Source organism: Sinohyriopsis cumingii, chromosome 19, assembly GCF_028554795.1.
Source record: "Sinohyriopsis cumingii isolate HCF-2022 chromosome 19, ASM2855479v2, whole genome shotgun sequence".
Lineage (NCBI taxonomy): Eukaryota > Metazoa > Mollusca > Bivalvia > Unionida > Unionidae > Sinohyriopsis > Sinohyriopsis cumingii.
Genome location: NC_142979.1, coordinates 68541520 through 68569442, shown reverse-complemented (window position 1 = coordinate 68569442; position 27923 = coordinate 68541520). Strand labels below are relative to the sequence as shown.

The 27923-nt window shown below is 34.6% G+C and overlaps 1 protein-coding gene across 1 annotated transcript; it reads left to right on the top strand.

Moving 5' to 3' along the window:
• Window positions 1-295: 295 nt before the first annotated feature.
• LOC149775893 (uncharacterized) lies at window positions 296-20519 on the top strand. The gene is made up of 9 exons (XM_089943130.1): window positions 296-389; window positions 1372-1533; window positions 1928-2062; window positions 11109-11204; window positions 12473-12530; window positions 16062-16411; window positions 17420-17746; window positions 18697-18747; window positions 20177-20519. Exons 2-9 carry the CDS (start codon window positions 1398-1400, stop codon window positions 20383-20385), a joined length of 1362 nt encoding a protein of 453 aa, XP_089799256.1. The 5' UTR covers window positions 296-389; window positions 1372-1397; the 3' UTR covers window positions 20386-20519.
• The last annotated feature ends 7404 nt before the right edge of the window (window positions 20520-27923 follow it).

The window sequence follows — 27923 nt, the reverse complement described above, 5'->3', positions numbered from 1 at the left end:
CAATTGTCGATGATGATCTTAAAAGAACTGCGAACGTTTATATAAAACAAAATAAGCATATTAGTACGATTCAAAGGTGTCAGTGCGATGACAAAAGCTACCTCACAGGATAATATAACTTTGCAAACAAAATGTGTTTAGATTGTTTAATTATTTTTATCTTGCAGAGACTGAACGTAAGTATGAATATAAAATGAAAGTGAATCTGAAACTCAATAACAGCAATCATGAAAACATTGACCATATGTGTTCATCATTTATTGATTGTTAATTAAGCAATATATATTTAGTTTTTATACTAATATTTCTCTGCAGGAAAAGTACACCTCTATCTTGTCGGCAGCAAGAGATACCTAAGTGTAAAAAACAGAGGAAGAGGGTTAAAAGTGGTAATTGTACCAGCATTCACAAAGACTCCGAAGTTTTTCATTTTCGTGCTACTTTATTTGTACTAATTTTAACTGATTAGAAAATGATCCTATTGTTCCACAGAAAGATAATTATTCGGTGGGTCGTTATATTCGTGATCTGTAACAACCATGAAATTCATGAAACGTGGAAACCACGGACAATAATCGATTCACAGTATTAACCAACAGCATTTTAAGTGATTATATATATATATATATATATATATATATATATATATATATATATATATATATATATATATATATATATATATATATATATATATATATATATTAAAGTCTTATAACTGCATTGGTCGTAATGAACAGAAAGTTTTAAATCACTTCGTATATTGGTTAATTAATTTGTTGTTATTCTTTCGATTTAGACATACGTTTCACTAATATAACCGCAGGCTAATGAAATAAAATGATAGATGTCTTGATTCATTTAAGTTTAATAATGGAATTTAAATTTCTAAACAGAATTGAACAAACGCTCGATTCATCAACCGGTCATTGTTTTTCTTGTGGTATTGGATATGAACACTATTTCAAACTAAGCTGTCTAATTTCGTTAACAGGAACCAGAGAATGATGTTGATGTTTGAAGGCTGAGAGTAACACTATCTCAAAGTTGCTTATTACCAATTCTACTGCATGAGTGCACTTAATCTTTGTGTTACTATTAACAAACAAAGCGACAGTTAATTACTTTAAAGTAATACAGAATGAAATTAAGCTCAATGTCTGCAACGGTAACACACTTTAAAAGTTAATCATTACTTCAATGTAAAAGGGGTTTCACAATAAATAAAAGTTATTTATTGTATAGCCCCTTTCACATTGAAGTAATGATTAACTTATAAGAGTTAATATATTAGTCACTACTGGCATAATGTTAAAACCTTATGTATAGAGCGAATATATTCATAGAAGATATGTTTACTTTGACTTTCAGTTAGTGATTGTGGAACACACAACAATATGAGAAAAGTGGACACCAGAACATGCATGCTTCCTAAAGATTTATCGATGCTTTTTTCAATGGAAACTAACCAAGAAGTAATTCGCTCAAAGCCTGAAGCCATTGTTGAAACAGTTTACTTGCGGAGTTCAAAAGGTATATTAACTTGCCCCGTGTAAACTTATAAATTTTAAAAGCCCAAGAGTTTTACATAATCAGTACTGATGATAATGTCTGCGCAGATATTTTATATAAAAATTAGCCTTATACCTCCAGTATAAATATTTGAGGATAAACTCGAATGATAAAATAACTGACCATATGATATTTAATAGTAAACTCTTAAACGAAAAATATTTTCAAGCAGTGTAATACATTCTAATACACCAACAGCTTCTTATTATAGCTGAATGAAACTCAAGATACTTTTTGTTGCAAAGCATGCGCAAATTTACTCAAATTTATCTTTCAGTACTTATCGAAGAGTCGATAAAACATTCAAATAATGCAACTTCTAATATTCATATATGTTCCTTTTTATTATTTCTAGGAATGACAGAACGTAATCCGTTACCTTCATCTTCACCTGTGAAGTCAGCTCATGAAAGTCCGCAGACCAGCCTTGATTCTAGTGACATATTTACTACATATCATGATGCCATAGGACAAAGTAAGATCACCCAAGGTATGCATCATTTTAAAATAACCTATCTTCAGTTAAAGCGTGTTTTTCCATGATGAACCATATTACTAATTGGTCTACCCGTCTTATAATAAGTAAAGTTGCAACACATTGATAGTTTCTAATTACATCACATCCTCTACTTTCTGTTGTATGGTACTTTTGTAAACACGTGGTTGTGCATTCTTGTGATAGGAATTTGTTATGCAAAGCGCTTAATCATAAAAAGTATGTGGCACACTGAATGGCTTCAAAACCATAACACTTTCTTAAATATTGTACATAACTGAGTTTTTTCCCCATGCTTTCCTTTAATTCTTTTGTTAATTGTTTATAGTTCCGTTTTCTGTTTGACTTCATCCTAAATTTACTCACTTCTTCCAATAACATAATCTTTAAAACGAGGAATTGTTTTTTGAAAACTGCTAATCGGAAATAAAATATATTTTGTATTAAAACGTCTGATCTATGACATAAATTATCTCTCAGATTTAATAGCTACTACAAAATCTAGAATAAAATTGCCTGCGTTTTAAATATTAAAGTAAATAAACTGCTACTGATAAATTAAAAACATAATAATATGTGAGGGCCCACAAGAGGATGACAGTTTGTAGTGTTTGGAAGGACTGGCGTCCAAAGCACGATACTTATTGTATGTACACAACTCTTCCTGAGCGTAAAGGTTAGAGTGAACTCTGATGTAGCACGAATAACATGACGAAGACCATTGTTCTAAAGTCCTAATTAGATGGTCATCCTAACCAACTGCAGGTGCAGGTGTGGCTGATCGAATACAAAACGAATGACGAGAACACTTTTTGCTCATCAAAGCCCATGCGTGCCGGTAGAAGCTTCAAGTACGACAGAAAAAAGTTCCCTACTAAATGGACGGCCCATGGAATCCACAAATAGAGGAGCATTTGCACAATGACCTCCAGCTAAAGTACCCTTCCGCCGCTGACTAAAATACAGATCCATACAGGGCCGGGGCAAAACCACGAGTTCCGAAAGAATGAAATCTTGAAACTAGCACAAAATTGGTCCATTTGTTAAAGATGGCCACGTCAGTAAAACATAGATTTGTCTGTTGAAAATGTCACATCTTGAATCACAGTATGTGGCGAAATAAATCAAAACATCTTTAAAAGTACGGGTAAAGAGTAAGCACTCGTAACACTGCCTGACATGGCCGAAAATTCACCAAACACTGTAAGTCATTTCTGTACACTGATCTAGTAATATTGGACACTAATAAACACCACAAGTCCTGCACACACAGTGTCAAAATAGCATCAACTCTGTAACCGGAGGCCGGGGAGGGGGGGGGGACACACATCTGGAGTTTGATCTGCTTGGGGTACCAAGTGCCGGAATTTCTCGTTCTGAAATCGAGAAAGAGCATCAGCTATAAGGTTATTCTTACCAGGTATATGGCGAGCCTGCATAACGAATTGTCCTTTGGCAGCACACCAAATTAGTCTTGTAACAAATTTCATTATAAGAGGTATTTTGGATCGGCCTTTGTTAATGATTTCAGCAGTTGCAGAATTGTAACAGTTCACCGGAATTCTCTTCTTTAGCCACTGATTTCCCCATTAACACCTCCAGTCCTGCACATGTTGTGTCAAAATGACACACAATATCCAGAAATGTTTGTATTCCATGCCACTGAACGACAGTGGAAGAACGATATGTTGTAAGATGGTCACGCCTCCAATGAACCCATATGAAATGCTCTCCAGTAAAACCTATATGAAGAGCAGTGCCATATGATGTGGACGGCTGTATCGGTCTGTGCACGCACGAGACTGCCGAGCTGTGCATTCACTATCCAAAACATGTTTGCATTTCCCTGTCACAGAACACAAGTGAGAGAATGACGTGTTGTAAGATGGTCATGTCTTGCATGAACCCATATGAAGTGATGTGCTCTCCAATGAACCTATGTGAAGTGCAGTGTCCATATGATGTGGACATTGGTACCGGTATGTGCATCTACAAGACCTGAAAGAAGAAAATTAAAAAGCAGAACCAGGCAGTAGGAAATGATATGATGATGTGCACAAAAGACCTGAAGTCAGCACAATATTACAAACTTGAAATTGTATCGTTCATGCAGATATATTTCTGAAAGGAATATGACTGGCCCATACCCAAGACCCAACTAGTACTGTCTGATAGACAATAGTCAGCACCCTGATGCTGCGCTAATCTTAAAAGTATGACTTTTCAATAAAGTAGGATTAAAACTGCATAGCATGAGCAATGTATGCAAGGCTTAGTTGAACTCCTGACTAGTTATAGGAAAATCCCCCCTCCCCCAAGATTGAAGGAAAAGTGGTCCCAAATGCCACCCCAATAGCTGTAAATAGTGACGAAGCGCATGAACAGGGCACATGTCTTGTACTTTTTGGGGCATGACACTTATGCAAAAGGGATACCCTTGGAGTGTTTGTAATGTGTAAACTTGACAATTAAACCAACGTCACTTATCTGAACCCGAGAAAACTAAAGTTGGGTTTTTCGCAATAAGGTTGTCTGCCAATTCCCCTAACTGCAAGAATGTATGAAGGGCAAGGAGAAACATGGACTTAAATAGAGCAACACTAATGGCGTTGTGAGTGAATCTAGGCAGGACTAGAATGATTTTTTTTTTGTTGTAGAATACATTTATCAAAGGTAGTCTGTTGCAAATGTTATGAAGTGTTTGCAGAAGTTTTTGAGAAAAAAAGGAATTGATTGGATCCGAGATATTGTTCGTTTCTGTACATTGCCAATAGCCGAGACATAGGTAGATATGGTAGATACCGCATAGTGTTTTTCAAAAAGATATGAAAAAATTTGCCAAACTGGTACATGGAGAAGAAAGAAAAAAGGATAGTGCTGTGGAGTTTTTTAAGTGGTTGAAAAAACAGATGTAGTGTTTCCAACTGCGCCTGTAAGCTTCCGAGGTACATGGAGAAAGAGCACTTTTTACCAAAATGGACAATTGTATTACTCCCAGACATTAATGCCGGAAGTTCCCATACCTGTACTGCAATTACCTCTGCATAAGGCGAGAGCTGGAGGAATCTGTGCACCTTGAATTTGTTGGCGAAGATTCCGATGCACTATCACCACGAATGGCAAGCATTCTGCCTCGTATGTTGTAACCGTCACTGAAGAGATGGAAATTGCCTTGCCTAGGGCTGCATTATTGTCCATGACGGGGACATCCGGCGGCAATGATTCTGCATGCCTTAAAGAATAGCGTGTCAGATTGATCCTTGCTTCCCTCGTGCCACTATTATTAGAGTCAGTCAAGGAGCGAAACAGTTTCAGATAATGTAGTCAGAGTATTTTGCAATGCCACCACCATCCTGGACAATTGGGTAGCTGTCGAAATATTAGGATGTGTTGAAGGCACTTCTGGTTGCGCATGGGCGAACTTGTCTGTTCCGAGAACTGTTTGATTATCATTAACACCGTTGCTGCTACATTCCCTGAACAAAGGAATTGACGAGATTTCGTTACTCCCGGGCTGAAATGAATGCCTGGAATAGAAGGTTCTTGTATATGTTTGGCAAAGACCAATTCACCGGTAATGTCACATTATAATTGGCCGTTGCTGATGAGCAAGAGGGTCAACTCGACTATTACGACGCAAGATCAGGAAGATGAACAGAAAATCAGTTTGCATGATATGGAAAACCATCAGATTGAAATCCAGTACAAATCCATAAGAAAAGTTCCAACACAGTACTATAAGAAAAGTTTGATGCGGACACTCAACATCTATTGTGTGTGCCTTTGAAAAGCCAGAGAAGTGAAACTCTACATTCATTGTCTGTACATTTGAAAAACCAGATAATTGACTGATCACATGGTACTCTATATGATCATGCAATGTTACATAAGATTATCTAATTAGGTTGGCTCTTTGAATTCTGCTGCCAATTCCAACTAATAGGAATAGTTCTGCTCATCCCCCACTCCAACAAGCACCATGAAAACAGCAAGTAAGAGGCTAATAACAGTCTCTTGCATAATTCCTTGTTTGCCTCTCCTTTTCAAGGTACATGTACAACACCCCTATCCAAGTGTTAGCTACTGATTAAGCCTTATAATTTGACATTACATCATCTTACCACCCACCATCTCCTCCCTCAATGGTCATTAACAGACCAACCCCATTGGAACACTGGCAATGTGTACTACAATAACTCAAGATCATCAAGTTGTTCATAAACTAAAATTTAGTAAATTATCATAATATATACCCTGCATATATCGTTAACGGCGTTATGCATTCTCTACAAATGTACTGCTAATTATAAGCAAAGCAACGTGATTGCTTTACAAAATATGCCATCCGACCCCCCCCCCCCCATTAGGGAAGTTATATTAAGAATGTTAGTTTCAGATATTTTGTGCTTTAACACATTTTGTGGATTAATCAGTTTTGTTTAAATTTTATCTTTCTTACCATTACTTCGAAAAGCTAATATTTTGCAATACATATCTGCACTGTAAATGAATCCAGAATTGTCTACCTTCATTTTTTCTCAAAGCAATGATCAGTGATTAAATAGTGTGTCCTAGGCATATCTTTTGTATGCTTAAGTATCGTTTTGTGTTTATTTCAATCTTTTTTATCGTAATGTTTGCAATATTTACAAAGAAATTAATACAATAATAATAACAATAAAAATAATAATAATAATAAACAATAATGAAAATAAGAGCAATAAACGTATTATATTATAGTTGCTGTTAAATATTATTTTTAGATGATTATTATTATTATTATTGCTGTGCTTATAAAAATCTGATAATTAAGTACACTGGTCAACTTGTTGGTTACAACTTTCTTAAAAAATTACAATAGTGCAATGAAATTATTTCTTCCCTATCTTTTCATAGGTTGAAAGTTACATGTCGAAATATTTCATCCAATGTCTTCATATCTAGACTATTTGTAAAATTAATTATAATTAAAACCTGTTATCAAAAAACATTTTCTGAGATTGTGTTTAAAAGATAGGAGTTTCAAAAGCAAGAACTCTTTCTTGAAATATGTTAACAACTGTCGAAGCATAATGTATTCCTCCATGAACTGTGTTGCACATTTGTGTTAAATTAAAAGCAGTCCAGAAGTATAATAGGAAACAAATATCTGAAATTATATTACTGATCACTAGAAAAATCAAAGAACATTAAATTATTGAATACTATTTTTTTAATTACTGTAATCGGTTGTTAAATAATAGTAGTGTACGCTTTTTCCAAAATATTTTGCGAAAGGATTAGGGATGATCTGAATCACGAGGGCATGTTTTTTTCCTGTGTACGATTCTGGATGTGACAAAACTGAGAGTTTCAAGTCACTGATTGGAAGTATTTCCACTTCCAGTAAAATTGTCAACATACATAGAGCAACACTTTTTCTTCTTTAGGAATGGCATTTGAGTTTCTTAGTTCAATCAAATAGTTTAAAATGTATATGTATCTACATAGTTGGGATAATGTTCTGTGAAGTGGTATTTAGATAAATTTGTAATGTTTATTGACAAATTCTGTGCACTCTGTCAATATCCACTCGCGCGTGAAATATCCAAAGTTCCCTTGGATAGATAATGAATGCATCTATTCAAAGCTGCCTTTCTCATTTAATGCGCGAGTAAATCAAATCAGCAGTAGTATGGTGAGGCGCTTGAGAACAGAATTTATAACTGATATGTTTATGTATTTGAAAGTCATATTTGTACTTGTGCCTTGGTATTTTCTTTTCTTCAATCCGCCGATAAAATTATAGGGAATAGGATGGTGGTAGGGAATGGACATTTTGTTTAACGGGTGATGATAGGAGAGGAGGTATTAGTTTGTTTACAAGAGGATTCTAGCAACTTGATCTGGGTACCACGAAACATTTTGTATCGCGGTGCATATACCGCGATACGTACCACGGTATACCGCAATTCTTTTATGGACCAACAATTGAATGCTCTGGGGCAGGGGCCTGGGACAACATTTTAACATTTTGTCTCTTAATTGCTGGAAAAATATATGTGTTCTTATTTATAGCAGAATAACGCCATATTATTTTGTTAAACTAATTCTTTAAAAAAAATTAACCTGAGATACAGAAAAAATATTTCTCAGCGCAAAAGAAAATTGCAGTTCCCCCGAAAGTAAATGGTCAGTACACAGCAAATGAATTTGCCATGTATATGGTAATTGTTGTATATGTTATAATCTAAAAACTGTAACTAAGACAGATGATTCTGCTTACACATTAGTTGATACCCTAAAAAAGACATGCTGAAATTAGAGAGCTTGCTCATAAAGTTGGGAAGTGTTGACAATGATGCTTAAAATGTACAGTCTATAGTATTGATTTAATAGGCTTGGAAACTTTAAGTGCGATACTTCCAGGCAAGATATTTTTGGATGGGGCAAGTAAACATAAAACACACTTACTCGAGAAACGAGACAATATTTAATGGACTAAAGAAATAATGCCAAATTCAAACAAAAGTCATCTGCTCTCCTGAAATCTATCGATGACTTGCAGTCTTACTAAAGGAATGAGTATACTTAACACATAAACATACGCTATTAAATAGCTGAAACCCAAAAATGTTTCGATCCTAAAGGTTTCCAGAAGTTCAATTTGAATATAAATGTGTCACAAATCCCATTTGGCCACCATGTGACACGTGTCAAATGCTTGATCAAAGAATCATACATATAATGTTATTGTAATATTCAAAATTAATTTATGAAAGATACAACTTATTTGTACAAAAACATATATATGATATTTTAATTGTTTGCTTATGAACAATGAAACATCGTGTTAATATTAAATGCTTAACAAGATTGCTTGGGGGTTTCCTTACTTACTAACGGAAACTGCCGGAGTACCGGTACAGTGAAAATGTACCGTGGTATCACCAAATAAACCGGTGAACCGGTAATACCGCCCACCTCTTCTAGGGACAGAAAGGGATACGAAAGTTGATTTTTGCTTATAATGAATTTAAATTACATCCCTTCCCTTGCCCCGTCTTGATGAGAAACTATGATTATTGTTCAGAAACAAAACCGTGCTGCGATTAGTAGATGAAGGGGTATTGTATGTTATGGATGGAAGGATAATGCATATTAAGCAACATAGAACTAGTAAGTGTAGTTTTACCATTACATTTTCCGTTAGACAATATATTTCTATATTTCCTTGACACCCCTATTTGCCCAGAATCGACACTGTTGGATCATAATAATAATTTCTGTTAGAAGTCATAATGGTGCTAATTTGTCTTTAATCCCCAAGTGGCATTTGTTTGCACCGAGTGACATCTCCACGTTGACTGTTAAAAACCAGAGTACCATTCCCATGTTACATTATTGCCACAGGCCCCAGTGCCGAACGTTTTTAAACCCTCGGCGTAATGTCATTTCAAAGTAGAGAGCCTGACGTGGCCTATAATGTTACAATGCTACATTTCACACCAAACAGTTCTATCAATTTTAAACCTATAGACATTTTTTGTCTATGTTAAATTCCCTTTATGTCCCAGACTCCACCGACCATTTTTGTATAAACCAGGAATATAGTAGTAAATTTCAGATGTTCGATCAACACTTAACGTAAATAATTAAAATAATCAACAATGTATAAATCACGCACATCGTAATTCCAAAATTTTCTGTCACACCCACATGATCTGAACAATATCATTTTCGTGTATTTCACTTAACTCTTAAAAGCCACGTTCTGCAATATACTTATACATTCCCTATCAGTTTTTTTATTTTTATTTTCTTCAACAATATCCGAGAGTTAATCATCCATAAAATATTTCAAGAACAATGATCAGGTAGTTTACCATCTTCGCCGGCCATGGGACGATGATTCATTCCATTCCATATTGATCTCGGATATTCGTTGCCCGCCAGATGGGGTTCCAATATCTGACAGAATTTAACTGAACAAACTGAGCCAGTCAGATTACCTGTTATATTGTATGGAGGAAGATAATAGGGAATAACCATCGCGGTCTCCGTAAAGAACTTCATTTGTAGCATAAACATTTCTCACAATTAAACATTCACATACAATTTTCTTTCTAGTGAAGATAGATAAACGTCAGAAATATTGCTATAAACAATGATTAACAGGACACATAATAAGTTCTCTCTTAAATGTTAAGTGTTTAGCCCTCTCAGTAATTGAATACATTTGCTGGCTTCAGACGAAATTTCATTCACAAGAGAGCATTTGCTGAAAATACCCTTTCAGCTAGATATCTCTAGCATGGGTCTGTGTGAAATAAAATAAAACGACAAGCCTTTCCTAGCAAAGATAGCAATACATCTTTGGTTATCAAAACATGATAACTACATAAAAATAATAACACAAGCAGTTAAGTTAAATATTTCGTTTGCCAATCACAAACGTTCTGTCAATAGGTGAGAAACAAACATAATCAGGCGAGGAGGAGAGGTGAATAATTTTTTCTTAACGATTCCATATTTTTCTTTTTTTATTGTTTGTGTTGTTACTGTTAATGCGGATATTAGAACTGTAGTGACTTCTCACATAATTTCTCACGTCTATAACCATTTTAAAGCAGTGGAACAAACTGCGATATATCCATATGTTTCATTTCATGCAGCCGTACTTGTTTGAAAAGAGTTTGCTGAGACAAAATCTGGATAGAGTTTCTACTGATAACAGGTTAATATCCTACTTATTTGGGGGAGGACATAATTTCGCCCGTGACAAAATTCCCTAACTAAACCTGCTAATCCGCAATGGCAGCACTGACACCATATTTGAATAATACTTCCGGTATATTTTCCTTGCCTTATTACAATGTAGCTTACACGTGATAAATCTACATATTCTCTGCTCATCATATATATAACCTTTATTTTCTTCGCTTTTCAAACAATGTACGGCCATAACAATATTATTATTGTTATTTCTTTAATCAGGACTGTGTAAAGTTATGTCGAATAATTGTTGCAGATACGGCTAAATGAAGTAAGTCTTTTACAGTTAACACATCACCGTCTCTTGATTCCGGGCTTGAATCACCAATGCACCCATGCGCAAGTTTGACTGAAAAGACACCATCATCTGGATTTGGTACAGGTAATCGACTTTTAATTCAAGCAATATAGCTATAACCATTTGCTGATATGCGCAACATACAAATTGTTTAGATTTAACGCAGACAGGCATGACATACGACATTTGCTTTGATTTATATTTTCTTCTTTGTTTATTCTACGTTTCGACTCAATATTTATGGATAGAGTGGGAAGTGCTATCCCTGGATTTTATAGAAGAATGCTTGATAATAGTAGGCATAATTAATATTTTAATACAAATAATACTATCATACAGGTTAGAGAAATTTTAATTCGTAATCTACGGAGATTCGAACCCAGGTCTGCGAGTAAACGGCACCCATCGCCTTGCCTCCACACACGAGCCCATATTCCCTAACGACTAAGCACACATCACCAATACTCAGTCGGTGTTATATGCACTCGTGTGTAGCAGACACACTCGCATGACGAACTAATAATTAATTATCATCTATCTGCACAGTCGTTCCGGATTTCTATGAAAGAAATCAAGGTATATAGAATTAATTATAGAGAATTATAAATATACACCAGACAGATCTGAAAGTGCCATCCTTGTATTCTATATAAGAATCCTTGATAATAGTAGGCAGAGTTAATATTTTAATACAAATAATACTATCATACAGGTTAGAGATTTTTTAATTCGTACTCTACGGAGATTCGTACTATACGGTTTGCTTAGTCGTGAGGGAATATGGGCTCGTGTGTGCAGGCAAAGCAATGAGTGCCATTTACCCGCGGACCTGGGTTAGAATCTCCTTAGAGTACGAATTAAAAATTCTCTATCGTGTATTATCAGGGTCAATGTTTCTTCACTTTACTTTTTGTCAAAATTTGCAGTTACATATTGTGCCCATCCAGCCTGCTAAGCTTTTAGGTATTATAAGGTTCCCCACGTGATAGCTATCAGAAAGTGTCATCGTTGTGGTCCCTTTCCTAAGGTTCATCGGACGGGGTCAAAGGATAACTCTAAAGTCAATTGCAATGAAAGAACAGTTCTGAACATTTTTATTCAAACCCTATGCATACCAGAAGGACATATAACATTTGTAAGGAATTTAGGGTTACGTCCATGGGTCACGTTCCAGAAAGGGGAAGCTGGATGGTATTGGAGCGAACTGAAATATAATGAGTCGGAATTTTGTTTATGTTGAGCTATGGACGCAGCTACTGCTTGCATCGAGGAGTTTAAAATGTATGTTATTTAACTAGTTGGACGTTATTCAACTTCGTTTAATCGACAATTTATATTTTTATTTTTAACAGATTTGGGAACACCTTTGTCGATAAATAAAAGAGGCAATGCCATCACTATGGTAGAAACGTATGGATATATCTTTTTTATTTGCTTCAAGACCTCTTCTTTTCTTTCCTAGATTTATCATTTACTGTGTGACACAAATATATATGGTAAATCAAATTAAAAACATATATATATATATATATATATATATATATATATATATATATATATATATATATATATATATGCAATAATAAGCCAACATTATATAGGCACACGTATGCATGCATCAGTAAACCAAAACAAGATTGGTACACGTATGCATGCAACAATAAACTAAATGCACATGCCTTACAGTAACTTAAATTACGTTAATACCTGAACCATAAATCGTGTTACCCTTAATTACATTTATTAATTATGATATCGATGCCTATTTCGTTAGATACCGCTGCGGTGGCCTAGTGGTTAGAGCGTCCGCCTCGGATGCGGGAGATCGTGGGTTCGATCCCCGGCCGAGTCATACCAAAGATGGTACTAACAGTTGCCTTGCTTGTCGCTCAGCATTAAGAGGTTAGATTTAGGACTGGTCTACCTGGTATCAGGATAATGTGACTGGGTGAGACATCATGCTACATGTCTGCGGCATGATGTCCCTGTGCTAGACATCACAATAAAACTGTCACACTGCAGACATCGAAGCGATATGACTGAAAAAAATGTTAAAGCTACGTTAAAATCCAAATCACACACACAAACACCTAGAGGCATATACATAGTTCAAGATGAATTAGTTCCAAATAGTGTACAGAACTCTCAGAAAAGATGAAGAATTTGCCATGTCCGATGTTTAAACTCTGAATTTCTAACGGTCTAACGGAGGTCACTAAAAATAAAATTTGACCAGTAAATAAATTTTCGATCTTCTTTTCTTTTGATTTTGCTTCTGCTATCACTATATCATTGTAGCTCATCTAGCCAATGGCACTTGTTACCAACCTTTGTCAGTCTAGTGTTTCTTATCCATTCATCCTTCGGCAGAAGTTTTCAATTTAGACTACTCTGAGCACCGCTGACCCAATTTATAAGAAACCATTAATTTAGAAATTTTCCTAAAGACGTGAATTACTACTTTAGTTTGAGATGGAGTTTATATGATCTCTGTGGCTCCATAACAGCCAAATTAAAAATCTGTTTTCGAATTTTTGCTCTAAACAACATTTAGCCCAATTATTTATAAATTTGGTAGAAATATTCCATATTCCATGTTCTTTGTAGCTTCCATATATATATATGGTATATATTATGTAGCATCCCTGTTGATTGAGCCAATTTAAAAGAAAACTAAAACAATGTTATGTAAGTCATGCCCTATGAAAAGTTAGTCCGCGGTAGCTTCCTCTGCAATATATTTCTAAGTGATTTTCAGAACCATTGCATATCTTTGTGTCAAACTTGGTGGGCATATTCATCAGTCCAAATTCTATCAAATCTGTGAATCGAGATGCTTCTTTAATCACTCTGGGCGACATGACAAGCATGTGAATACGAGAACAAACATTACTGTGACTTCCTCTGTAGACCGGTTGATCCAGGCCTGTATTGATCCAATTTATTAGGAGTGCTCCTTCGGTCATGATGTAAACTAATTTTGCCCAGTATGCCTTTCTTAATACCTGTAGTTTTCGTAGTTTCTGCAGACACCCTGTACCATTTTTGAATAAGCTTTACATGGTTGTTTAATAGGCTATGCTGTATTAACATTGTGTCAGGACATAGTTCTTTGCCGCTGTGTAGCTTTCATAGCTTTCTGGTGGAAAATTTAAGTTTTAACTTTGCGAAAACAATTGAGTTGATTTTGATCAACGTTGAGCGACTCATCCTTAGTATATGCTCTCCCAAAATTAGATCCATGAAAGCTTTCCAAACAAGAGCATGATTTTCTTTACAAATAGGTTTAAACATCTTTTCGACTTCCCAAAACCAGTTAAAACAAGCGTGATTCTTACTTAGTCTTTATTTAGCAGCAGTTAATGAACACCCTGACCTCAGTGTTTTAAGTTTATTCCAGCAGGGTATATGTTCAGTAAATATGTGCGCAACAGATATAAATTGTATAAACGTTTGATTTTGCATTAACTCCTTAACCGATTTAAAATTAATTTTACATTTTCTAAATCTATACTAATTAATACGCTGATACGATGATATACCATGAAATAGGTGCGATATGAGAAAGCACAAGTAAGTTCTTTATAAGTGCTTGAACAATTGTGACCTAATTGGATGAATGATCGAACATTCTGAAGTGGGGCCCTGCGATTCGAGCCCCACGGGCTACATTTTGCGGGTATAGTACTTGATCTCTGTTGCACTTAATTTGATGATTGACTTCCCCTCCCAACCGGAGAAAAGCAATATGGAACTGAAATGTCAGCCTAAACTCTAACTAATATGCAGATAAATTACACTTGAAAATAAATAATACAAGATTTTCTCATTCTACTGTATTGTTTTTCATGAACAGGCGTTACACATTTACTTTACTTACAGCTATTTTAAAAATAAGTTGAATTCGTCGGTAGGGGTTTGTGAACTGAACGCATATAACTTGTCATCTTAGTCGCGGCTCCCATAATATGTCACTATTGATTTACATATGTGTAATAAATTCTCATTCCTAAAAAATAGTTTAATATGGGAATTATGTTTTGGGAAGACCTACAATCAAAATTATTTCACCAACCTTTTTCTTTTATTCCTGTTTACAGAACCATATCTTAATGCTTTAGATATATATCGCTATATCATCTTAATATAGTATTTTTGTTCCTGGAGATCTCCTACATTCCTTTGTCAGATGTCACGTATGTTATAGATATTTATGCAAAGTGTTTGCCATGGAAAATGTATTCTGGACAATAATATTTTTTTCTAATATTCGTACGTATTTTGCATATGTTTGCGGCTGTATAACTGTATTACCACACCTCCAATAAGATTGTAACCTACTGATTTTATCTTAATATCATTTCTGTTTTCACTGCATCATTTTAAGGTAAATTTGTGCCTGGAAACTTACTAATATGTAAATAAAGATGTTTTGGAAAATGTCTCTTGGCAGGTTTACGTTTATATTCATTGCTAATAATAAGAGTGCTCACAGTATGTCTTCATGAGAAAGTGTATCGACACAAATAGCAATTTCAAATTTTTGAATATCTTAAAGGCAAAAAGGTTACTCCCAATAACACCCTTCCGAATGGCAGCAATAGCTGCATGAAAGCTTCGAACTCTGTAAAGTGAATAAATTCAAATATAGTATGCATCCCATAAGTTATTTAATATACATTTGGATACCAATTATTTGAACTGTTCAATTCAGTAACTACGCTATTTATTAGTATATGTATTCAATTGATTTGTCTATATAGACACTCATTATTTACATTCATTTATAATTAATTTTCATTTCTCTTCGTCTCTAAATGCATTGCCCATACATTACAAGTGGATTTAAACCCACCACATCTTACTAGTAAGTGACAACTTATTAATTTATTTAAAGTTATATGCGTTACATTCATGAACGTTCTTCCACTTCATTTTCAGGGAACTGGTTTATGATTACTTAAGAGACGAATCGGCTAGGGTCAATCTTATCAACATTTTGCAAAGAAACTACAAGAAAATAAAAAGTGAAATTGACCCAGCATTGGGTCTTGCAGATGAGCTCTTCCAAGCCGGGATAATAAGCCAAGACGACCAGGAAAAAATCAGATCAACACGAGATGTACGAAGCAGGAGTGCAGACCTACTCATAAAGGCAGTAGCTTGCGATATCACTCAGCTGAAGTGGAATCAATTCATGGATGCTCTCAGAAAATGTGGTTATGATTATATTGCAGAACTTCTGTTGAGTCAGACCGGGAACAACTATACTCAGAATAAGAATCAAACAGGTTAGAATATGAGTTATCTGTCCTCATGCACATCGTCAAAATTCTTCTCCATGTTAAATTTAAATGCCAGTAATTTTAATTACTGTTTACACATGATGTTGTTGTCAATGACGAGTGGCTGTCCGACATATTGCTGAAGAGAAGTAAAACAAACAAACATGTTAATTAATTTAAGTGAGTTAACAGAACATAGTGCTGCAGTGAGTTTTGGTATGTACAGTACAATCATTATTTCAATTCTTGAGCTTTGAATAGCTCAAATAAATAAATAAATAAATAAATTAATAATAATAATAATAATAATAATAATAATAATAATTGCTAAAGTGACACGTACGCAACCCTACAACAGTGAGTAAAGCGCCCAAAACGGTACATTGGCGAGACAATAATTTAGCGTCCACCATGTCATTGTTGAAAAAATCCACCATGAAAATATATGCCCTTCTTATTATCAATACGAACTACGGCTACTTATTCAAACATTGTTTTGTTGACCTGTGACACATTATACTAGAAGACATTCGTCTACAGGTATTTTTTTACTTTGTACTAATTATCTGAAATTACTGTCTAAATTGACCTTCATTTTAGTTTATAGAAGAGCACTGTGTCTGTTTCATATTAAGTTATAAACTGATAGAAAATGTTTGGCCGAGTTTAACAATCCAAACCAAATATAAACACCTTGTTTCAGAGTCTTGTTATTTTCTTTAATACAGATCAAAGTTTCGCTCTTCTATACTGCCTTAATTTGCACAAGGTTACTTGTGTTATGTGTTAAACAAAGTGAACTTTTGATGTCCCTGTATATCTAAAATCTAACTGATACATTATGCACCTCTAAATATTCCAGATGTTTACTACTGTACACATTTGTTAAATACATTTGGCCATTATTAATATTCAAGCGGACGTTTAAACAGGCTGCACATTAGTCTCTTTTATAATTATTTGTATTCAGTTCTGTATAAAGGTTTGCATGTCATTGTGGGTTATATTTTTCAGATGAATCAGAATCCAAGAATTGTATGTCTCTGCAAGGTAAATTCGGACAGCTCAAAGATTTGCTTCATAAGCATGGTTTCGAACCAAAGACATTCATAGACGATCTTTTAGAAGTGGAAGTTATTAGTTTCATCAATCATGAGGACATTTGGACTACTCCATCCAACGAAAAGCGTATCGACTTTTTATTACGCTGTGTGGAGAAAAATGTTCGAAACAACCTAGTATCATTCTGCCGCATCTTGCAAAGGAGCTTTCGAAGTTTTGCAGGCATAATTGATCTTCTCTCTAAGGAACAGGAACTTCTTCCATATTCCGATACAAAGGGTAACTATAAAGCATGCATTGCAAAGGTTTTTACGTTTGTCATATTAACATTTTATCCCTTCAATGCATAACAATATAACAGAATAATCGAATGACAAAGTAATAAGCAAAGCAGAAAACCTAGAAATTTTCTTGTAACTTTAGTAGACAGCATGTCCATAGATCCCTTCGTGACGCTTTAGGGATCTGATCTTAATTCCAAGATAACGGCGCCAAAGAATTAAAATTAAAACCATTCCCTTCCAAGTAAATAACAACAATGTTAGACATTGCCTAATAATGTTCATAACCGTGTGCAAGAACGAACACACAAACGCACAAACGCTTAACAAAATCTTCTGTTTTATCTTCTGAAAGGAAAGCGTGTGATTATGAACGATTCAAGCATTTTTTAGAATAATACAGATGTACATGTGAGAACAATTTATTTATTTCTAATCATGGTAAAAGATTTAATATTATTACATACTCACTTAATCTTACATGCCTGATCTCGCGTTCGACACGAGCTGCTTATTTGGATTCCGTGTCAGATATACTGATTGGATCTCTTTTTTATGTCTTCTTTGATATCCGCGCGTCGAGTCATATAGTCGCAGTGAATTCGAAATGCATAACCTAAATTCGACTTGAATTTTACTCACAGAGATATGCTAAATGTACTTTGTTTACCTCAAAGCCGATGTGTGTATGTAAGCAATACATAAAAGTGCATACATGTTTAGTTCTGAGTCAGTGGAAAGAACGAGTTTGATAAGGCATAGGAATATGCCATCGCTGTCAGATCGAGACGTATTCATAAGGCATATCGAACGAGTTATATACACCCACACCCACACACATACACACACATATTATATATATATATATATATATATATATATATATATATATATATATATATATATATATATATATATATATATATATATATTTGTTTTCTTTCTCAGCCGTGCTGAAGCTCTCTTGTAAGAACGGAAATTGGACATTACATCAAGAAGGTATTATACTATTTTTGCGTGTGCCATCACAATGCATATTCATTATAAGGACAGAAATTAATAATAGCTCTAGATAATAATACTTTGATTCTTTTACTGAATGATTTAACGGTTTTTAAAGCTGCGTTCTTTCCTGACTTCTTTGTTAACCAATATTACGAGTGTTCGTTGCAAGGGATAATAATGTAAACGATGAACCTACAACCCTCTTCTACCTGGATCTGCCATGTTACTTTGTGTAATCCTTATGCTGCGGTTTAAAAATAGCAATGTCCAGTCAATGACGTTGGCATTACAGAGACTCGCTGTCTCTAAAATGAATTGTCTTTTTGATGATCACAGACTGCCTATGCAACTAAAAAATCCATAAAAAGGTGAGGATTGTATATTCTATAATTTGTTAATTTCAAGTTTTAAAAAAAATATTTTATGGTATCCTCATTTTATACCCATTAAACTATAACGTATTGTCAAGGAACAGTCGATCCGCCCATTGCCAACAATGCCAGCTCCATGCACGTGATACGACAGGTTAATTTGGGGTAGTAGCCAATTATAGCTTCTCCTCGTCATGTTAAATCTACGGAGGAAAAACTATATGGTAATTCTTCCAAAGTGCTTCTGTGTGAAATATTGCATAATGTTTAACGTTTTAATTATGGAAACTTTAAATATAAAGGTATTCAATAATATATTAAGCATTAAATCCAGTAACAATGATCTGGATATTGAAAATATGGAGAAAAGTTAGTTGTATGGCCGCTTAAGAGACTAAAACGGACTATAACATGCAATGTGCTAGGATGATTGTCTTCATTTTTCGTTTGGTCCACTTCATTTGCATAGGTAGAATAGTTAGTAATTCAGTCACAAATCGTCTTAATGCAACATGTTTGACATTGAGAGTACGAGTTATCTATTTTTTGGGTTACCTATCTAAAATAGATGGTGCCACGGTGACATCGTTGATGATTTGTGGACACTGTAATTCGAGTGTATGAAGATCGAGCGAAAGAGAAATGTCGCACCTTATTCGAATACTTTGTTGGTTGCCTGATGTTTTACGTCTCCGCTCTAATATCCCTTTTCTTTTTCCTTGATCCTGGTGTACCATGATTCAAAGTAATTTCACAGCTACTCACTAGTGGAATTATACAATCAGTTCGCTACATTACCTCAGTTTTCGATTTTGTTCTAGGTAATGATGTGATGTAAGAATTGTACATTAAATGCAAAATAATTGATAAACGTGTAAATCGATTTTGTTATGGAACAAAAAGTCTTAGTATGATCAGTGGTATATACATTCTTACAGAAATGGCAACAAGTCTAATAACACATTTCAAAATGTATAAAATGAATAGAGCTTTTGAATTATACAGCTAATATGAAATATGATTTAATTTATGTATAGCATTTGTGTTTACAGGATCTTTCAAAAACCAACCAGATATCAAGCTACATATTGAATTTACCACAGAAAAGGAAACGGGCGTGGAAAGCGAAGTGGTCGGACACCACGAAAACTCGCCAAATCTCAACCTGGAAGAAACCATGTCTAAAATGCACTTTAAATGCGACGGAATAATTGATGGTTCGATAGTAATTCGTATGCAGCCATTTCGTCTATGGCACTGAAGAAGTTGCAAGGTTCTAAGCCGGAAGATATTATTGCTGTCGTAGAAAGCCTTTTGACGGCAGAAAATTTGCAGAAACTGAAGGATGCAAAACTTACGGCAATCCAAATAAAAATTCAAGCATCTGAGACATCATTACCAAGTATGAAAATTGGAAAAGGTTTAACTATTTGAATAAAATATTTAGTGAAAGAGAAATCAATATTGCTAATTAAGACATAATCGTCCAAAATTAAATGGTTTTAAAATGTTGTATTATGGAATATTACTAAGAGCTTTCAGCTATCTCTATATTTATATTTACTCTGCAGTGACCTCATAAATTTGTAAAATATGTCCTCATGCTTTCTTTTTTATTAAAAGTAAATGATGAGGAACTGAGTTTTATGCTCTACTATGCAAATGTTAAATTTTAGTATCACTGCGTATAAACTAAGACGTAATATTGCTTTACTACTTGCTTCTTACATTTCTAAATACATAATTTCAGCACCAATTCCGATAAAGGAAGAGAGTATCACAAAGGAGGCCATTGTACGTCACTTTACCCACCTCTCGAAATCTTTGCCAAACGTTTCCGAGTTCATAAAAGCAATTTTCCAAGACAAAATGCTATCCGAGGCGTCGAAGCAAAATCTAAAACAGGCTTTGACAGTAAGAGGCGAAGACAGAAATGATATGTTTTTAAGGTTTCTTCTGCAAGAAGACACAGGAAGATCGAGGGTCATTTTTAGGCGCCAGCTCAGGAAAATGGAATGCACGTCAATGTTACAAATATTGGATAATACGAGTGAGACAGGTGGGTCTTTAAATTATGATTTTTCTTTTGTTCTAAACTATGTAAATGCTTAATAATTTGTTCGGATGAAAACTCACCTAGTTCAATTCTGCAAATATAACAAATCGTGATTTATTTGGGGAGAATAGTTGCATATTTAGCTCCCGAAAGAAAAAAGTAGTTTTTTATTTGCATTGTTCACAAATTTAAACTTTATATACTTACTAAATTTTGCATTTGATTGCAATAAAAAGATCGAAATTCAGACAATGGCATGTCATATTCTGGTTACCATTATAAAGAATAGTATTGAATATATATATATATATATATATATATATATATATATATATATATATATATATATATATATATATATATATATATATATATATATATATATATATATATATATATATATAGATAGATAGATAGATAGATAGATAGATTGATAGATAGATATGTATATACAGTGATACGCGTTGTAAAGAACACGCTAAAAATATTAGTAACAACTCGTGTTTAGGAGGGAAAAAACTTTCAAACTTTAAATTTTCAACCAACCATAACGGAAATATTTCCTATGGTATCTCTTTTATGAATAAATCCTTTAATAAAAGAGTTCACTTAAAGTTACTGCAAGAATATAAAAGTATTGTTATAGTCCGTTACATTCGAATACCTCCGACATGCGGAAACGATGCACTCTTATGGCAGCCAATTATAAGTACCTTATCGCCATCGCTGAGATAACAACATCTGCTAATTAGCAATCCACATCGTGCAAAATCAAATTTGCCTTCATGTGACTATTACACATTATAAAGTACTATGACCGCTCTTTATATAGTGACAATTCATACAAGTGATGTTTTGTTTTTAAAAATATTCAAGTTCAGATATCTTCTTTCACGTTATATAGTGCCAGTCATCTTGAGATATCAATAGACCAGACTACACAAGCAGGACATATGTTAATCATAACATATTATGTTGTCTTGTATCTGCTGTATATTCGTTACTTAATTTTTAAATCTTTAATTTCATTGCAGATTCAGTGTTCGAAATAAAGCTTGGAGAAGATGAAATTCGGATGAATTATTCTTACCTACCTGAAGAACTGGACAGCCGGGAGTTTCTGAAAGTATTTGCGAAAAAGGGCTTCCTCGAAGATGAAATATTTGAAAACATTTTAAAGTCACCAAACCGTCACGAGAGAACAAAACGTTTTGTGGACTTTGTCCTGTCTAGCAATGATGAAACACGAAGTTTCTTTTTCAAACAATTAGAAAGCAAACATCAGGCAATTTACAACATTTTGTTGTCAACGAGGAACTCACTTAAGACAAACCAAGGTATGATCATTCAATAGAGTGTAAAATAAAAGCATTTAAGTAGGTTATATATGTACCTTGGTATGTTCATGTCGTCTAATACAAATATAAATGCATCGTTGCCACTATCAATGTACGGTATTTATAACCGAGTCAAAAATATTAAAAGAAGGTACTCTGATATTTGCTGTGAAATATAAGAAGGGTTAACTGTTTAGTTCCTATTGCAACCCCTTGCATTTTTTAAACATATTTGCTTCCTTTAGTCAAAATGTCAAAGTTATGGATTCATGCAATTTGTAGGTATTAATATTCGTGATTCTCCAAAGTATTACATTTTCACCGATACTTAAATTTATTCGTATATAAAGGTTTGAAAGAGGAAACTATTCTACTCTTCGTATTTGTGGGTCACGCATATCATATATCGCTTTTCATGTATATGTAGAATCACAATCAATGCTGGTGTCAATGAAAGCTGCAATATGCGAGAAGTACACTGAAATCATTGAAGAGATAGATCCTGAGGCATATAAGGATACCTTTGTGGAGCGAAAGATCTTCACAGTCCAGGAGTATGATGACCTGATGAAAATTAGTTTGAAGAGCAATAGAGCTGCAGCCTTTTTAAAACGACTTCTTCACGGAGATAGTATTTTTGCCCTGAAAACGTTCTTGTGGGTACTCCGAAGAACGGGAAGTGAGCAACTGGCACATAGCTTAGAGAACGACTTTTACATGCTTGATGGTAAGTACTCTCATAATCTTTATTGCCAAATCAAAGATCTTCCCTTGAAGCAAATACAAGACACCAGGTTTTTCATCAAAATAGTATGCTCCGTGCACAAGAATAACAATGTAAATAAAGCTACCAAATGTTCAGCGTAGCAAATGCCGGTAAAACTTCCACAGCCATTAACTCCAGGGTTGGCATACCGAAAAGTCTTCGGCACCTGCTCTAACCATCCAAGTGTCACTACCCGGGTGTGTGTGTGTGCTGTGACAAAGCTATCTGTTTTTACCAAGAGTCATTAAGCTAGATACATGGTTTATTCACGTTCGAAAACCGGTATCGCAGGATAAAGAAAACATCCTCTTGTCCACCATCAGCGTATGTACTATGTCCAGATATAGAGGCACCCAGTGTCCGTTTGCTTCATTCCCTTGAACCGTGAATATACCTCGTTTACACTTAGGACCATGGACGTCAGATAACTACCGATACGGTCGCCAAAACAGTCAACCAAAAGATGAAGTGAAACTTGTTCCTGATTTGATCCTGTCGAAAAAAGCCCTAAATTCAAGCAAATAACTGACGCTAGAATTAAACTGTATTAATTGTGAAAATAATCTCAGTTACATGTTCAAATGTATTTTAATTGAAAGCTAACTCTTTATTTGCAATGGGGGATGAATTGGGGTTAGAGGAGTAAATAACGCTATACTGAAATATCCTTTAATTCTTTATTTGCTTGCTATAAAACCACCAATGTACCCAGAACACAAATTCCCAATTCCAGTCAGTTAATATGGTTGTCTATGTTATGGTTGTTTACTTATAAGCCGCTTTGTAAAATATCATGAAACTATAAATTTGCACCATGTGGTATATTTGGAGCAGCGGAGATATTATTTAGCTCTTTTAATGGTGTGGGGTTGGGGAATGGCGTAGTGTACTTGGGAAGGGGTCAGAATTCAAATTATACACATGTTTCAGTGACGGTGTCATTTTTAATATTTTTCACCAACTTGTATACCTTCCTTCTACCTAGCAGGAATAACCGAAATAATTTCAGGTTGTGCTGGTTCACTGTTCAAGTTGAGGATGAGGGTTGAAAGTGCAGAATATGATAGGCATTATGTAGTTTAAATTGCCATGCCGGGACATTATAGTTGCTCTGGTAATTTATATCAGTGAACCAACAAGGGGAGAAGGGGGAAATAGTCATAATTAATACATTAGTTCTCTTTTTATGATTTATGAGTACCATACATTAAACAAGCTTCGTTAGATTTCTTCTACTCTTGCTTAACTATTCAAGGTTTTAAGAGTATCCTTTATGACGTCACATTAAACCATGCGCATTTGGATTATTGCTATGAAAAATTCTGTGTAAAATAAGCTTGTTAAATGTGTATAATATTCTATATGTGAATGAGAATAGGAATGAGACGAGTGGACAGCATGCTGTGCGCGTTTCGTGTTGGGGTCATTTATATTTACTTATTAATGCATTTGCTAATGCATGAAATCTGCCAAATACTGGGGGGTCACTACAAGGTTACTCAAACCCTGTGACCTTCACCACTCATATTCTGGCTTCCGTTAGTGGACAATGATTATAGTTTCTGAAGAAGATTTTAAGAACAGTGATTTTGAAAAATACAAAAGCATCATTTCTAAGAACTGATAGTATCTCCACTTTGATGCCATTAAAAAATAATTTTTATTGCTCTGTGTCTATTATGCTTTGTCCCATTATATATGTGTGCATGTCTGTAGAGAGCTTAACGGTATGTCAGCACGATATGGAATGCAATGCGCAAAAAATTTAATCTTGAAAGTTAACATGTAAAGAGACAGGATTGTAAAAGGATCACATAAACTGGAACAGATCCAACATTTAATTATAAAAATCACTTCCGTCTTAACGTCGTTTTTTCTGCATGATCACAAATGTTTGCAGTGACTACCGGAGACTATTGAAAGCTATGTTGTGGTGAACTCTCTTCATTGATTACACTCTGTTTTGTTGGTGATGATTTTAGTCAATAAATTCCTGCATGTGCATAATTTTCGTAAACCATTGTATGACGTATATGCCAGATGATGTACACAACCTGATTTACTTATTGAAATCCAAATAGCGCAAAATAAATGCATCAATGCCAGCCCTTTTACTCGCCACTGACATTATTGAAGGCCGAAATGATGACGATTGGACGATCCTCGATACTACAAACAGAACATAACAGCATCATCACCCTGCCCTCCAGCACAAATATACATAGGGTTAACTCGGTAAACGCGTTTCAATCACATGTTACTGAAATGTTTTGCAATTGAAACTGAAAACTAAATACATCGCGAGTCTCGCTGGTACGAGGCCTGAATTTGCAAGTTATTATCATAGGCCTGTAACTAGTCAGAACTCTCTTCCCAATGAACAGTCAATGACATCCTTAGTGCACCAGTAACATCATTCCAACAATGGCTAGCTTGAAAACGTCTCACAGAACGGGTGTGAATGGTGTTAGCTTCGCATCAACGCGGCGCATCACAGCAAATAGGTACAGAGAATTGTTACTTTCATTACGATAGAGGAATATTGTTATCTGCATTCGGAACACCCTCGCCTGATTCCGATCCTAGTCGAAAACCTGAATACTCTGAAAGAGCTTCGGAGAAAATCGTGGTGATACATCCCAAATTGGTAAGATTTTGGGGGACAAACATCCGGCAAACGATAGGTGCTGCCGATTACACTCGTCTACGTTTAAATAATCAATGAAATATATACAGATTTAATTTGTAAAGTCATTCATGCAACGTTATAATAAATAATCGAAGAAATCATTCGGTTTGAACAGCGTAAAACTATTGATTACTCTGCTGTTAGTTATCACATCCAACCTAGTCATAGTATCATCATTGAGGTTGATATGATGTAATACCAGCCATAGGTTTGAGGGCAGTTTAAAATGGTCACTATTTACGTCCAAAGTATTTTTATCATGCGATTGAACAGGCTTCGAATGTTCTTATTGGGTTATATGAGGTCGCATGAGCACTTGAGAGCCGTTATTAATGAAAGTTGATTTCTAAATTAAGCAATCATTTTATATTTTTAAGGAGCTTCAAGAAATGTTATCATCATATCAGCTGATAATCTAATTTAGAGGAAATGGGCCCTTAAAAGATGAAACGTTTGTTTCAAATCGATGCTATACATTTTTATTTTATAGGGGAGGAAGAAGGAAATTTGCCTGCGGTAGATTCCAGCCAATGTATATTGATGACTACAATACTAGATGCACGCGTCATAATCGGTAAGTTTTCGAAATACTTAAAGTATATGAAAGGGTTGATAGAAAATGTTAAGGCCGAAAATGTAGGGTATTTATTCCAATATAAGCTGATGTTTGGCACCAAAAAGTATATTTTGTGGACCCAAATCTTTAAAGGTATTAGTCATTCCATAGCGCCTATTTTTGTATTAGGAAAAAAACACATGAGATTACAGTTCTTATCAAAACTCAAACAAAGAATCTAACGAGTCCTTTTGTTCGTATGTTGCAAATGTCTGGGGATTTTCCTAACCTTAAAACAAAATATACGATGAACCTCCAAAAGGTTTCCTTCATAGAATATTGTATAAAACAGCTTCATCATAAAGACAAATTAAAGAGGTATTCAGCTTTGCAATATCAGTGAAAGTTTCTTTTTTAATCGATATATAGCATGCGATCCAATTGTGTAACATCCAGCATAATGAGCACGCTTGTAGGTCGTGCTACACATAGTCCAGTATTCCCAGTATCTGAAACAGAACGCCAAGAGTCTCAAAATCAAATTAAAAAGTATCTTTCTCCTTTTCTATTTCTCTCGAGTCATAATAAACCTTTCACTTATCACATATTTTTAAGTGATTCCAGATTCATGAAAATGGTGCTCGACAAAAAACAAACACCTGATGCGATTTGTCATGATAAACCCTTTATAAGGGATGAAACCTCATCAAAGATTTACTCGTCCTTTCTATGTGTGCAGTTTGTCATTTGTAAATGCAAATCGCAACTAACCCGTCATAACTCACGTGTGCAACTTATAACAGATACGTGATGTAGCCCTCGGAAACAAATGTATTAATGCCCAACAGAGTTGTCCTACTTGCATAGAATTCCTTAAATAAAAATACGAAGAAAATACAGAAAATCAGATAAGAAAACAAGGCATTGTTTTAACGCTATTTTTTAACTGATACATTTGACTTTCCTTTAGACAGGAAAGCGGCAAATGATACACCTAAAAAAATAAACTATTCTCCAAATATATTTGCCAGAAAAGCTAAAGAAAAATGATTAATTTAACTTATTTTAAAGATAGGTTCTAAATGGCACTCATCTTAATTGTATTCGATGCATTGTTTTAATTAGTTTCCCAATATTTTTTACTGAATTGCTGTATTTAGTGTAAGTCGTCCTTAGAGCATTGAAACTAGTGATTGTTTTCTAATGTACATCTAACACGACAATATCAATACAGTCCCATTAAACTTATATATGTATATGTCTCACCGGAAAATTCTGATATTTTCCAAAAAGCATCTGAATAAGTAAATTAATTTGCTTATTCAAATAAATCCAACAAAATATTTCGACTTGCATATTTATATGCTTACCTAAAAACCGTCAACAAAAAACAAG